The sequence below is a fragment of the Centroberyx affinis genome, unplaced genomic scaffold, assembly GCF_046629955.1.
Source record: "Centroberyx affinis isolate AG114_WGS23_722 - 3 ecotype Tasmania unplaced genomic scaffold, CSIRO-AGI_Caff_v1 ptg001881l_1, whole genome shotgun sequence".
Classification (NCBI taxonomy): domain Eukaryota; kingdom Metazoa; phylum Chordata; class Actinopteri; order Beryciformes; family Berycidae; genus Centroberyx; species Centroberyx affinis.
In genome coordinates, this window is record NW_027280253.1 from 23,610 (window position 1) to 39,421 (window position 15,812).

Below are 15,812 nucleotides of genomic sequence, written 5' to 3' on the forward strand. Positions count from 1 at the left end.
GTATGGTGAATGGATGGCACAGTGCCATGGTGCCACAGAGCGCGACATCATTATGAGCGATTGTACGAGGATTTAAGCAATACGTGTTGTGAACTCCAGCTTTGGCGATTCACCTTTTACCTTCAATTCAAGGAATTGCATTGTCCTTTATGGGTTGGGAAAATTCTACAACCCTTTGGCTTATGGAACGCTTTCAAAACCATATGAAACAAACTCAAAAATGCAATGATCATCAAGCAAAAAACAAGGCCATTCTTCTTAGATTCTGAAAAGCTGACACAATGCAGATATAAGTATGCGATAATGTAGTTTTAGCGCTAAAACTGCACTAGGCAACTTCGCACCTTGGAAAATCCAAATGCCAGCGAGAGGTAACTGACTGGAAACTGTTTGAACTTCAACACCCACCAACTATGTAACCTGACGCCAGTAAACTGCACACAACACGCTCATGTTTACCAGCCTGGCCGGTCTTTGATGCTGTATGCCAAAGGGACGAGCGAGGCAAAACATCTAACGTTGGTGAGTTCAGCTTTCCCTGGACGGCTGCTATTTAGGAGACTGCTTTGGTATGTCTCTCTTAACTTTTGAGGATGAACAAATCTGACGTAAATGACACAAGATTTCCTGCCAGTGACCAAACCCGACACCAGGATTTCATTTGGGCAAATAGAGCGAGTCTATAGCATCTCAATTAGTGGGGATGGGAGGCTCTTCCCCGTTGCAGGCCCACTTTTTGATTTAGAACGGGTGTATTTTTACATGAAAATCTTGTCTAGTGCAGCTTTAAGTATTCATTTTCAGTAAAGTGACAAACTAGGAGTCTCTGCCTCTATGCCTGTGAAGACAAGAAAATCGTAAATCAAATCACGTTTGCCTTTCTTCAAAGTCTAAAATCTTTTTCTTAGATTCACAAATTGTCTTGATCTCAGCTCTCTCCTCTGCTACAGATAAAAAGAGAGGTCTCCCTCCAAATCGATCCATCTGTGTATCTCCCTTCCACTCCGTCTGCAAGCAGAGAAAGCAGATTCACCCTGTGAGTCCCAACTTCAGCTGGCTTCTATTTCCTCCCAACCTGTGGGTTATGGCCCACAGACAGTTGAGGCTCTCCACATGGTTTTCTCTCCATCTCTGGCAGTTTCCCTCTGTCTGCTCGTATTAAACTGATCGGGCCTGATCTGGGTATTTATTGAGCTCTCGTTTCCTCTGAAGGGAATGGCAGTATAGGGACATAGATGTGTGTGTGTGTGTGTGTGTGTGTGTGTGTGTGTGTGTGTGCCTTTGTGTGTCTGTGCCTGTATCAGTGTATTTGATTAGGAAGGGCGAGCAAACAGGGCTTATGTAGCCTTGTAGATTGTCTTTTGAAGGAGACCCTCATTACTTGCAGCCACAGGCAAGGAGGACTATGGGATACAGCGGGCTCTGATTCTCATTTCCGATGGGATGCTTGCCGAGTTGGGATACGACCTGGTGGTTCCACAGCACAAAATTCAGGTGTTGCTGTGCTGCAGAAAAAGAAAATCCTATGCTGAAGTCATCTTTTTCCTGCGGCATGAATCTGCAGTGACATTTAACATGGAACAGGTGGTAGTTCATTAACTCACAGGTTGCTAGTGCACCGTGTCCCACTGTGTAGGCAATCTGGTCGCCCAGCATACTGTGGGCCTTAGTGTACCGTAGGTGTCGGACAATGCCCAAAACTGTAGACATGACAGAAACAGTTCGGTCTTTGTCCAATTTGGGAAACATGACTGTGCAAATGTTTACAAAAAAAAAGAACAATGTGTGGTTCATTAACTTTTCCTGTATGTGTCACAGAACATGTTTCTCACTCTCCCCTCTCCCGCTCCAACCTCCCCAACCACAAACCAATGGAGAGAGGGGGAGTCGGCACCCGTTTGCGTTAAGAATAGAACTTGATATTACAGAGGAATCTCCAAACGGCCTGTAAAAATAAAGGGGTTCCGAGAAGTTCTTCGCTCAAGCTCCGGTCATTGCCAGCACTTTTTGGCGTTTGTTGTTTAATGTGGTTGGTGAAAACTGTTTCTTATTTGAAGAGCAACACGTCACGTCTCTGCGCACGCAAGAATGATTGGAAGGGATCTTGGAAAAGCGAGGCTCATTCCGGGAGCCAGACAAGGACACTTGTATGTACATCTCAACATCACAGACAAGCACTTAGGCTCCACGTACCAAACCACAACTGCTGCTGATGGTATATCTCAGAGAGATCCATAGGCTGAATCCATTTTTACTCCACATGGAACAACTTGTGAGCTGGGAGTTATAAGCTTCTATCTGGGTGGAGTGCAGTTCTGAGATATTGAGTATCAAACATTTGACATCAACTCTGGCAAGAATTGTTATCTACTTCATATCTTTTTAAATATTTAACCCCAAAAGGTTCTTTAAAAAGGCATAACACCACACAACAATAACATTCAAAAATCATGAATATTTAGATAAATCAATTTTGATAAAAAAAAACAAAAGCCCATAAAGAACCTTATAATTCCAAGATCATGAATTTATAATTGATGTTACTGGAAAGCTAAAGGTTAACTCCTTTTGTTCAGGATTGTTTTTTCAGAAAGGAGACAATGGTTGACCTACAGTATCTGTTTGTATTCCAGTCACTGTTCAATGCCCCACTGTTCACTGACATACCGTACAATGCTAATGACCAACCTCTAAGGCGATGTTTCTGAATGACCAAAATCCTGTTTTAATTGTATTCACAATGCATTATTATGGCCATGTTTCAACAAGCCTACAGTACACCAGTACCGTGTCACTCAAGCTTATCTCTGTCTGTCAACTAGTAAGACTGAGAGCAGCCATGTTTCCAATACAGATTGCATCTGATAATAATATGTTATCATTCACGTTTGAGGTGTGGCGAGGCTGAGGGAAGATAAAAATCAGGTTTACATGGCTAAAACAATACAATCTCCCTGGAAATGTGCCTGTTAAACTATGGACAAAACACACTGAAATTGTTCTTTTTGCCCTTGGGTGTTTAGTTCTCTAAATGCAGGTTTCAGTACCAGCAGTGTTCAGGCAGGTGTCAACCACATTTACAGCTCAACAGACAGTTGCACACTCTTAGGAGTATATGCATTAGCGGCAATGAATAACAAGACAGTCACATGACCAGAATGGAAAATAAAGGTGGTTTTCACTAGCATCTGTGTCCCAGAGAGTGTTTGCTTCGTCCTTCCGCTTTTTCAAACAAGTCAGGCTATTTTAAGTGTCGGTTTTGCCTTTTTATAGACGAGCAGACACCAGAGTGTGAACGAAATGTTCTTTCTAAACAACGTCAGCGCCCGCAACTGTACTTGAAGTGGGACAGTGGGCCGGAAGAACCCCTTTCATATAGGCAGGCAAGAAAGTGATGACAACAGTGTGTGTGTGTGTGGGCACTGCTCCTCCTCTCTAGCCCCGTCCCACCCCTCCATACCTGGCCACAGTGTTGACTGTCTGTGTTTAAACACTCACACTGAAACCCTCCAAAACAAACAGCTACACTGGGCTTTCCTCCTTTGTTATTGTATTCAAACCATGAGACTATCACAGTCATCATTTAGGGTCTGTTTACTCTGATGACAACCCTTATATTATCCAAAACCCTTGATATTATCCAGCAGATTAGAGATTCAGTTCTACAAACATTTTTGGAAGCAGAGCTGCTCTGGAGGCAGAAATAATCTCGTTGGTTGAGTTAAACCTCAATGGGTGGAGCCAAAGAATCAGTTTCTCAGAGCTAACTGTTCAAACTTGACTCATGATGGCATTCATGATCTTAGAAGGTCAGCAGGCTAGCTAGCTATCTTACCTAGATATAGCTATAGGCTAGTATGGCTAGTTTGAACTTGGATGTTCAGCTAGGCTAACTAGCTAACCAAGATAACTTAGTATGACTAGATTTTTTCTCTTACCGCTTGCCTTTTTCACTGGGCTTCAGTATAACTTTACTAGCCAGAAAAACTGTGGTTCTTTGGCTCCGCCCACCGAGGTTTAACTCAACCAATGAGATTATTTCTGCCTCCAGAGCAGCTCTGCCTCAACTACAATCTGCTGTTATCCAGGTTGCCTTTCTTAGCTATCTCCAATTTAAATGTATTTGCTTGTGGACAGATGCTATGTTCTGTACTGTAATATGTGTGTATATAAACACAATTACAAGGGTGGTAAATCTCAAAATAGCACTCAATAGTTTGTGAGTCATGGTCTCTCTGGCTGTGACACTATTTAGTTAATTATGCTCCTTCATGAAGACACTGGCCCTGCTTGTGTGGTCCATGCTGTACTTGTGATTTACTTGGCAGCAAAACAGAGACCACAACAAGTCATCTTTTAATTAGAGTCATGTTTATACTCAGTGAAATGACTTAGAGATGCACAATGCAGGCTGATAAGACTCTCTCCGTCTCTATCTCCCTCTCTCTCTCTGTATCAGGATCGTATATGGAATGGATATGCTATATATGGCCACAGTTTGTTGGCCCTGGACTGGTCCAGTTACCCACAATGCACTTCATCACAGTAATCAGGCATCTCCAAATAGGGCCCTGCTCTACTTTCTCTCAGAGCCTCGTCCAAAGACTGAATCACTGCTTATCTCCTCTGGCCATAAATACATCTGGCGATAATCTAAATGTCACATCTTATTAGCAGCTATAGACTTAAAACACAAAGCATGCTATTCCAGCAGCATTAGGCCCATTAGACACTGATCAATGAAAACAAGATACCATTGTTTTGATCTAATGGATTTCACTGGTTATCAAGAACAGGGGGTAGTGGTAGCCTAGAGGTTTGAGAAGCAGGCTTGGGACTGGATGGTCGCTGGTTTGAATTCCCAGACCAACTGGGAAAATGTGGGTGGGGAAAAAGTATGAGTAACGCTCTCCCCTACTTCAACTAACTGTTCAGGTGCCTTTGAGCAAGGCACTGAAGCCCTGACTGCTTCAGTGGAGCTGCTCAGCGGCCAACAGTAGCAGACTGTGGGTGTACTGGGTAACTTCCTGGTGTGAAAGTGTGAAACTGTATGAATGTGAAGCAGGATGTTGCTGAAAAAGAGCAAACATACTTGGGCAACTTTCCCTGGATAAATAAAGACAAAATAAAATAATATTTTACCTTGATGTTTGAAATTGATTATCAAAGCTTATGCTTCACCTGTGCCTATTGTGAAAGCCTAGTCAACAGTTCTCAATGTAAATTTGAGGTAGAAACCCACTATGAAGTAGCTCTCCTAATTCTCACCAATACATTCTTCAAATTCCAATGTGAAAAGCCATATATAAACATAGAGGCCAGGGACACATGATGAGCACAGAGAGAGGTATTCCTGGGTTTTCAGGTTGCTACATGAATGACAGGGCAGAGCGTTGCCTTGGCGTGTGTACTGTGTGTATGTGCATGTGTGTGCGTGCGTGCAAACGTGTGTATATGTGCATGCATGTGCATTCACGCATAATGTAGGTGTGCTGGTGAACGGGAGGTGCTGTGTGAGGTGGGGTGTGAAAGTCAGGTCGACGGGGGATTGACTTCTCAACATCAACACTGCCCGGAGGCTCTGTCAGTCAGCAGGTACACCTCATCGCTGGGGAACGCAGCCCCACGACAGAATAAACACACCTCACATCTTCTGCTCTCACTCACAGGCCAAAGCCAAGTGTTGCCAAGCATAACTTAAAAAAAAAGTCCACAAATTTCACATGGAATCTTGATGGCTGCAGTAAACTACAGTGTCAGTGAGCTGGCAATATACTGTATATGATGAATGTATTGTGTGTGGTTTGAGAAAATCATAATAGTATTTCAGTGTCACAAAATAATAAGAGATATTTATAATGATTACCATTAGGAGGCAGGTAGGTGAAGCGCTGGTATTGGCTCCTCTTCCTCTTGCCGTTGCAGACGTAGAAGTTGACCTGCACCGGGTTGGATATTCGCTGGTTCCGGTAGGGAGGGATCTCCACAACAACTGTACTCTGAAGAGGAAAACAAACCCACAAGATGGAAGACACTTTACCTCTATGAGATAAGGACATGCCAGCTGCTGATACCATCATATAATAAGCTGTAAATCCTTCAGTAGTGTTTACTCATCTGATTTCATGTCATCGTGTCTGGTTTACAAAGCCTTTAACAAAGAACTAAATGTAAATCAGAGTAGACTTACTACAGCATGTGTGAGCCCATTAATCAACAGCTATGTTTATTGTGCAGTTGGCCTGCATTCATGGCACTGTTTCACAGAGGCTGGACTTAAAGCAGCTGAGTGAACTGGTCTAAATTAGCTCGTCTGGACTGTGTATACGCAGCGGTAGAGCCCATGAGGTTGGTCCAGTGCCCCTGTTTGTCTCAGAGGAAAACCCCAGGGCTTTAGCCTCGGTCCCCATACAGCACGGACTACAGAGGCGAGAGAGGTAGCCGGCTTATTTGTTTGCACAGCCATGTCTCCCTGTGGAGAGCCTCACCCCCCCCCTCCAGGGCCAGACCTCGGCAAGTCTGGACGGACGTGAACTTTAAACTGCTTTCTTTCTGACGAGGGGCCAACAGGACACGAAGAGGATTTGTCTGAGCGCTTGTGTCTGTCTGAATGCCTAATTCCTGGGATGGCTGTCTCTCTGTCGGGGGTCGGAACAGGCCAGAATGGGGCACTGTGACAGGAAGCAGATTTTTGTCGGTCGGCGCTACACGTGGAGAAAGGTGGGTGGGTGGGTGGGTGGGCGGGTGAGGGGGTCTGCGTCCATAGACCCGGTCTGTCCTCCAGATGACGGCAAAGAAAACACGCAGGTGTGTGTGTGTAAGAGAGTGTGCACATGGCTTGATTCTCCCTTTCTCTCTCCACCCAGGGAAAGTTAGCACGCTCTGAGCAGCAATAAAAACACAGGCAGGCAGGCGGGCTGGAGTAGTGTAAGGTGACCTGGTGGCGGCTGGCATGAGAAAAAGGCCAGTGCTCTCTTGATGTCTCTCTCCGCTTGTTTGCCGGAGCTCCACATAAGCACACTGTACTATTTGTCTTTCATCGACCCCACCTCCCCGCACCGCCCCCCCCGGCCGAGCCCTGCACCCCCACTAATTTTCCAGCATCTGGGACTCCAGCCATAGTGCATCAGCCAGCCCTACAGGCCAATTAAGCATCAGAGAGTCCACATTTAGCCCTCCTGATGCAACAAAGTCATTCGCCTGAGTGAAATAACAGCAACAACAAGAAGAAAAAACACCTTTACATTGCAGCATTTAGACACGTGCGGTTTATTTTAGACCTCATGCAAGTGTAAATTGCCTCAGTCAGATTACACAAAAAAGGGGAGGTGGAAAGAGGATGAGACGGCGCTGATGAAAGGCATCAGCAATTCAAAACATACTGTCATCACACTCACACACATACACACACACACACACACACACACAAGCAAACAAGTTTTCACAGATCCCTGTACTTGACAAATGCACTGTAGTATCTCCACATTGAAAGCAGACCTAACGAACCTCCATGAAATGTTAATTAACTCCAGAGCACAAGCAGCTTTCTGTGACACGTAGAACAACATTCGCTGTTCCTCTCTTGACGATTCCCTTTCGCCTCCCCCCCCTTTTTTTTATTAACACAATCTAAATGTGTGACTGGGCGTCAGTGAAATGGGTGCACTGGTTTATTTTCTCATTACGGCTCTCATGAAAACAGCAGGTAAAAAGCTGAGGCCCTAATCCACTCTTGGCTGATGCATGTGTGCAGCGCACGGCTCAGACGAGGTGTTTCAGTCCAAATTCAGCACGCCACAACACTTCACTGTGAACTAAACGTCTGGCTATGCTGGGAGGGCTATGGCGTGTGTGTGTGTGTGTGTGTGTGTGCGTCTAAGTGTCTCGGTTTGTTTTTGTGTGCGCGCACTCTTGCATTTTCTTATGCTTTGCGTGTGTTTGTGCTTATTAGTGGCAAAAACAATATGGCAATCAGTGTTTACTCCTTGTGGGAAGAGAGATTTTGTGAAAATTCCATTCAGGATTGCATGGTCTAATCATCATCGTCTATGTCGGCACTTGTAATAGCTTAGCAAAGGTTACATCATTACAAGGGACAGGTGAGAGAGGAGATGGAGAGAGGTAAGAAGGGAGTGGGGGGAGGGTGGGATTGGAGAGAGCAATAGCATTTCCAAAGTGTCATGTTACTGAGGTGTACTTACAGATTTGACGGAGTCCTTGTCAACTTTGGCCTCTGTCTCCCACAGGTGATGCCCATCTATATTGGCAACAGGGTAAAATACAACAATTATTATGGCTCATTATCAGCTGCATCATTATAAGAATAAGATGGACCTCAGATGGAGTGTGGCACACGTTTGCAACTGACACCCATAATATTGTTATAGCTGCTGGATGAGGAGGTGTGTATTTGGGTTATGGTGTTAGGGGGTTTACCTTTCCATTCAGTCACGGTGACACTTGCTTTGTTTTGGCTCTGTTTTATCTCTAACAGTCAACTGGGGACTGCCCCCTCTCTTTCTTTCAATTGAGTTCTGCCCTATTTTTGTCCCTTCTTTAAATCCTCTTTAAGTTAACATTTTTTCCTATTTTTTCCTCTCGTTTCTATTCTTAACTTAAAAAAAAAAAGCAGATTTCATTTGTTCTCTCTTTTTTTCTCATGCCGAGCTTGTTGTGGTGAGGAGGCTTCCCTTGCTGCCATGCAATAAAAGGCCTGTGAGCTACTGCAGCTGTTGGGAGCCTGTAGAAGCTCAGCTCACATTCTTTGGGTTTCTCTGTGATTTCATGCCACACCTTAGCGAACAGACGCTCTGGGCTCTGCTAGGGCAATCAGCACCGACCACAGTGCCATTTTTTTTTTTCGGGGCCAATGACTCATTAGGGCTGTCAGAAATAGAAGTGACACAGAACACCCTTTGTGTTGGTGGCACACTATGGCTGGGTAAGTGTGCGAGGTGATGGCATAGGCATCGCGGCACTGCTATGCTGACAGGGTACGCAGCGGCTGTGCCTTTATGGATACAGCAATACAATCGCTGCAACACATTGCGCTGTGCTTGAGGAACAGGAAGCCCTCAGATAAGATAATAAGAGTCGGTATCCAAAGAACCAATAGCGAAGTCCGGAGCTCTGGAAGATGTTAAACCCATGTTGTTTTTTTTTTCCCATCGCATTATGTTTTTCACATCATGCAGCACGTGAAAGAATAAAGGATCCCAGTCACGGATGGCCTATTACTGGTGAGCTGTGTTAGTGAGTGGGGGCGGGTGGTCAGCTTTATTATTCAGAGAGTGAACATCAGCAGATATCTCTTTCCAAAATGGCCATATTAAAACACAGGGAAAGAGAAAAACAGACGAGGGAAAAAAGATCAGATAAGGGCTTTCTATTTGGACTCAGGGAAAGGCTCTGTGCATATGGAGAAATGTGCATTACTATGGTGGAGAGAATGTCGATGACTGGGAAATCGCAGTAGGGTGATTTGCCTACAGAGCCGCCATGGGCCACAGCCATGATACTGTGTGTACGGACAGGTGAAAGGGATGTACCAAAGCAATGAGGTACACATGAAGCAGGGAGGTGACAGAGAGTATGGAAGGGCAATTAGAGCGAGCAAAGAAAGAGAGAAGGTCAGAAAGAGAGAGAGAGAGAGAGAGAGAGGGAAAGAGATGAGCGTTCCTCATGTTACGTCTAGGGGAATCGGAAGGGAATCTCACCCGCCTCCGCTCTGGGAGACACTCCAAGAGGGAAACCTAAGACTACGACAGCAACCCTCCACTAGTAAACATGTTTTTCAAGCTTTTCTTTCTCTTTTCCTCTTTCTTACCGTCCTCTTACTCTTTTCTCTCGCCTTCTATCCCTCTTCATCGCTCTGTTTCTCCAAACGTTCAATGATTGCTCTGTCAGATTTAGCAAAACTAAACTTCAGGCTGAGCTGGGACGGTGCCACATGTGGCATACCTTTGCGAGTCAGAGAGTGCTGTAGGACTGATAACCGCAGAACTTTCCATTCACTCCTTCCCTGCAACATCTGCAAAATGCTTCTGTTCCCGACAACACCTCCTCCTTCACGTAGCCTCCGCCCACGCTATAATGCACACACACAGACGCAGACACATGCACACACACAACAGGCACAGTATCCTCTATCTTTGTTTTGGTCTTCAGTTTGACTGATAAGAGGTGAAATCGCAAAACAAGAAGTGGAGTAGGAGCCGTGTGCAGGGAACTCCCTATACAATACAATCAGTGACACACACACATGCATCAATACATGCATGTGTGAATGCACCAGGCATGCATGCACACAGACAGACAGACAGACAGACGGAGAGACAGACGGAAAGACAGACGGAAAGACACACACACACACACACACAAACACAAACAAACACACACACTTATCCATTGTTTGAGGCTATGTGCTCTAGGGCAAACCAACCATCTGTCTATTGCTGTACATGACTCACTTGTGCAAAGAAATCCACAAAGTCTAACACCAACAGAGACAACCAGGGCAACACACTCATTCATCTGTCAATAAGACAGCATGTAGGGTGAGGCTTCTACAATTTAACCACAATTAGATACACTCCCCAAGACCGAACATTATTACATTTTGTGACAACAAATAATGTTGTGTATGTTGTGATATCACAGCAACAGTGTTGCTCTCACAATAAATATCACACAAACACATCCTCTTGCTTGTCTGATTGATGGAACTTTGGTTAGTGTGGAAACATACAGTGGAACCTCAAAGCCAATGGTAAATAAAGTGGTAAATAGAAAGGAGGGTAAACTATGATTGCCGCAAGTTGGTGATCATCATAAGGCAAACAATCACCACTATAAACAAAATCTATCTTAGAATCTTAGAATTCTATTTTAGAAAAGCACCCACATATAACTTGGATTAGTTTTTTACTACTTAGATGATGTAGACTATGAATTTACATCATAAAGATTTATGACAGAAGAACTGAGTTGGGTTCACTCTCCACTACATCCCTGCTCATAGCCCAATGTGAGACATCCTTGTCCTTACAGTAACCTTGCATTTTTTGTTGTTTTTTTACACCAACAGCCAGATGAGCTTTCTCCCTCTACAAAAAGTGTTGTGCATTTCTTACAGCACAACAACTTCCACTGGCCAAAGAATGTTCACTTTAGTGGTTCTGGGAATGGAAAATATGATTCACAGACTTAATTGTGGAGGTTCTCTCGTGAAACAATCCAGCCTTATTTTGCAGCTTTGTCTCTTTTCCAGAGATGATTTTCATTGAGTTGTTTTTTTTCTCCGTCCTGTTTATGTATATTGAGCTTAATTTCCATTTCAGTGCCAGCATTGCTGTTGCTACAGTACCTGGATTGAAAATACAGCACTACTTTTACACACATATTTTCAAGGCAGTTAATTTGGGGTCCAGGGAAGAGCAAAGCCAAAAAGGCCAAAGGGGGTTCCCCCATGACCCGGCCCAGGGGTAATGCTGCTTTCCTCTCTGAAACACCTGGCTTCTGCCAATCTGAGGACTGACAAAATCTGACAAATGTGGGTCTGCTCCAAATTGAGAGGCTTTACTGGAAATGATGGCCTGACAGTACATTTGTGAGGGCTTTACGGTCTAGTAGTGAGTTAGTCTTGGTGTGTAACAGGGAAAGCATAAGCAGACTTGACTTGTGGGTGCAGATCGAAGAGGATGCTCTCCATGGTGTGTTGCACAGTGTATATTTTAGCCTAGGTATATGAGGATTCCTTGATGCAGACCCCTACTATGACTGTATGGTGGAGCAGGAGTGGAGGTAGACCTCTTTATGGAAGTGGTGCTGTAAAGCCTCAACTCAAACTGTTTTCAGCGAGGGATCCAAATGGGAAACAGAGTCCCCTGCCTTGGGTCAGAGCCTTATTAAGACATATCACTACTCTTACCAGGTGGGCGGCCCCTATCTGAAGAAATGCCATAGAAAGAAACACTGATTTGCATCCCTTATCTGGCTATGTGCTGTGCAGGCTAGCCTGAAGAAGGGGTTGAGGCTAGAGGACAGTCTAGACATCTTACTGTTATAATACATCAAGCAATTCCTATGATGTGTAGACTTGCCCAGAGCAGAGGTGTAGATTGAAGTATAACCAGACTTCTATGAACTCAGGCTTGGTCGATCACTGTACACCTCGGTTTCTTAAATTATGAGGCTGTGAGGACTGAAAATAGTGCTCCGGCCTGTTGCTGACGAGTCTCCACATGACAAGAATAATGCATTTTAATGAGCTTGAGGGTCTGATGGTGACAGGCAAACCTTTATGGGATAGTAACTCAGGCTTTTCTAATCCCTGGCTGTGTGCTAGACTAGCCTGAAGCAGAGGTGGAGGTTGACCTCACACTGCTACAGTGCTATAGATTATTTGGGCTATCATAGCCTAGAGCTGGAGGACAGTCTAGACATCTTACTGCTACAATACATCGACTGATTCGTATGATGTTTAGACTTGCCCAAGGCAGAGGCGTACAATGAAGTATAAACAGACTGTCTATGAACTCTAGCAGCGCAGATCCAAGTCTGTAGACATTGGTTTCTTAAACTATGAGGCTATGAAGACCCAAAATAGTTCACTGGCCCATTGCTGACAGGTTTCCACACGACAAGAGTAATATGTTTTAATGAGCCTGAGGGTCTTATTGTGGACTATGTTGTCCTAATGTTACAGAGTACTGTAGCTCAGACTTCTCCCTTCCCTGGCTGTGTGCTAGAATAGCCTGAAGCAGAGGTGGAGAGGACTAGACTTCTCCCTGCTGCTGCCCCGGCTGTGTGGTGCTGCCGAGCTCCAGGCAACGCTCCAATCCGACCAGATGTAAAAACTATCCAGCTCACCAGGGAATTCCCTCACCTCCCCTCTGAGTCAGAGCGTAGGCTTTCCCCAGCTCTCTCTCTCTCTCTCTCTCTCTCTCTCTCTCTCTCTCTCTCTCTCTCTCTCTCTGTCTCTCTATTTTCACCCTGCCTCCAGCACTCCTTCCATCCACGGAAAGCAAGGCAAGCCAGAACACACACTGCAATAGGTGCGTCAGGTATGCCTTCCTTCACCAGTGCCAAAAGAGCGGTTTAGGCAAACTAAAACACTCACATACACACACATAACCCCACAAACTGACAATGAGCACACACACGCACACACACACACACACACACACACACACACACACACACCACAAAAAAATAACAGAAAAATCAAACCAAGCACAACAACGCAAAAGAAGCTGGAAAGTCTCATAAATGCCCAGAGAAAAAATAATTACTTAAAAGCGTGTCAAACAATAATTACCGTTACAAAGACTGTTTATACTGCAGCAAAAACAAAAAAATGCAGAGTTGAGGGCTGTAACAGTCTATCATTATCTTGCTACAGCCTGATTACCTTACTTTCCCTGCTATGTGTGGTCTGGAACGACCTAGGAGCAACAACATACTGATCAATCCATTGATGGAATAAAGAAAGAGTTCTATGGAAAGTACATGAATATATAAAACCTTTTAAACGCTATCCTTGGCATTCATTCACTAAGCAAGACGCAATGTCAGGGTTGGATATGATCATTTTTATGCTCTGATGTCTCAGAAATAGTAAAAGTGGTCACAGGCAGGGTTTCCATAGAAACTCTCTATCTCCTCTTCCTCTCCTCTTCCTCGTCTCTCTATCCAGCCTCTGAGGGTCTTGTCTTTTCCGTTTCACCCCTCTACAGGGAATCCCTCACCAATGACTCACTGAAAACACTTCCTACTGAACACGAAAACAGGCCCGCGGGATAACAACTACAGTAGGCACACACACACACACACACACACATACAAACACACACACACACACACACACACACACACGTACTAAAGGCCCAGAGTTTGCATCAGTTATCCTGCAGGTGCCGGTGTGGAGCAGTGGGAATGGCCGTGGCATTTGAAAAGTAGAAGTAATTATTTTTCAAGGCGCATTAAGGTCTCCCGCAGTGGCATCATCAATGAGCTCTGCTCATTTGATACTGGGGCCGTCTCAGGGGGGATAGAGAGACAAGCAAAACAACACAGAGGGACAGAGGAGAGGGAGAGTAAAGTGGCAGTGAAAGACAGCTGGGGGAAAAGTCTGATTTAACATTTCTACCACTTAAATGAAAATGGCCGATAGGCCAATCTCCCAAAAACTTGGTTCAGCTGATGAATCATTATCATCGCTCATCTTATTTTGAAAGCATGCAATAATGCAATAATCATATATATTTGAGCTCAAAACTTAGCTATGCCCCCAATGTGTGAAGGCAACAGTTAGAGAAATACATACGTATATTTATGATTTATGACTGCTTCATTTGTGCTAATAGGCTTTTGTACTGTTTGTGATCTCCGTCCGACTTGGATGATTTCGACTGTGTATAATTATTCACATAAGTTGGATTTGGATGCTCAAAACCCGTCTGTTGCTCCTTAGGATTTGTGGAATTTTCTGGAAGGTGTTTACTGGAGTCAATGTTGGAAAGTGAGCAGCCGTCCTGACCTCTGATGGCAGCAACAGTAATGGCTGTCACCACTGTAGCAAAAGCAGTGATTGGTGTTGTGTTGTACAAGTCGGGTTGTATATGTGGATGTGTGTGTCCCAGTAAGTGTGTGTGTGTGTGTGTATGCGAGCACGTGTCTGTGAGTGGTAATTATTGCGCTGCGGTGCTGCGTATTTCATGGGTGCATTTAGTCATGAACTTTTCCGAGGGAAAATAAAACCAAAGTTATAGAATAAATCTGTAATATAATTATAATTTTATTGGTTCCTTTTTTCTGTATCCCAGTTCCGTCCTTCTAAATCAACACTCAGAGAAATTCTGAGGCTAAAAACCTTCGTGAAACAGCAGGATTCTCTGATTAAAATGCCAAAAGACAATATTCTGCAGTATATTTAGGACATAAGTACTTTTCCACACTCGTATTTGCTCATAGTTAGTGACCATTAGTGGATGGTGTGTGTGTGTGTGTGTGTGTGTGTGTGTGTGTGTGTGTGTGTGTGTGCATCTGTGTGTAGAGTGTGTAGGTCTGTCTGTAATGGGCTTTTGACTTAGGAGACCCTGGAAGTGGTGGGTCATTAAAGTTTACATAAGAGCAGACAAAGTAGTAGACAGACAACCTCGCTCTCTCTCTCTTTCTCTCATTCTATATCTCTCTCTCTCAGTGTCTCTCTTTCTCTCTCTCGACACCACAGAGACGAAAAACAAACCACTGAAATGTCGATGGCAGGCACGAGTGTGGGGATCCCACTAGCGCACAGCTCCACACCGGCTAATGTCTTTAACGGGTATCGAGGAGAGAGGTGAGAAGAGTGGAGGATGAGGCAGAGGCTTGGGAGAGCAAAGAGAGAGAATGGGAAGGAAGCAGAGTGCCGGAGGTAAATGGAAAGAAACAGAGAGAGAGAGAGAGAGAGAGAGAGAGAGAGGAAATACAACCCAGTAGGGGTCAAGGGGAAGGCAAGAAGCAGGGAGGGGTGGAGCGGCGAAGGTGTGTTGCATGTATGGGCTTTCCTCTCCGGGGGGATCCCCCTCCATGACTAAGTAAAGCCAGGAAGAGGGAGACCCCATCGCACATTAACAAGTACACTCACCCCTCCTCACCCGCTTCCCTGCCTCACCCTTGACCCCGGCGGGCTCTAAGGGGCTGAGGGGTGCTGTTTCGTGGTGAGGGAGAGGTAGGGTAGGGTGACACGGGTGTACAGCAGGGCAAGAAATTCACTTTTTTTAGTTTCAGGGGGCATTTTTTTGCCTCCTTGATGTGATTTTTAGGAGCAT

The 15,812-nt window shown here is 44.8% G+C and overlaps 1 protein-coding gene across 2 annotated transcripts in view; it reads right to left on the minus strand.

The window, feature by feature from the left end:
- LOC139653127 (nuclear factor of activated T-cells, cytoplasmic 1-like) overlaps nt 1-15,812 on the minus strand; it is a 61,501-nt gene that overhangs the window by 22,098 nt on the left and 23,591 nt on the right. For both annotated transcript variants that reach the window (XM_071530078.1, XM_071530079.1), the window contains exons 7-8: nt 8,202-8,257; nt 5,867-5,999 (exon numbers count right to left, since the gene is read on the minus strand). In XM_071530078.1, the coding sequence (XP_071386179.1) occupies nt 5,867-5,999; nt 8,202-8,257 (189 nt within the window). The remainder of the gene's footprint in view (nt 1-5,866; nt 6,000-8,201; nt 8,258-15,812) is intronic.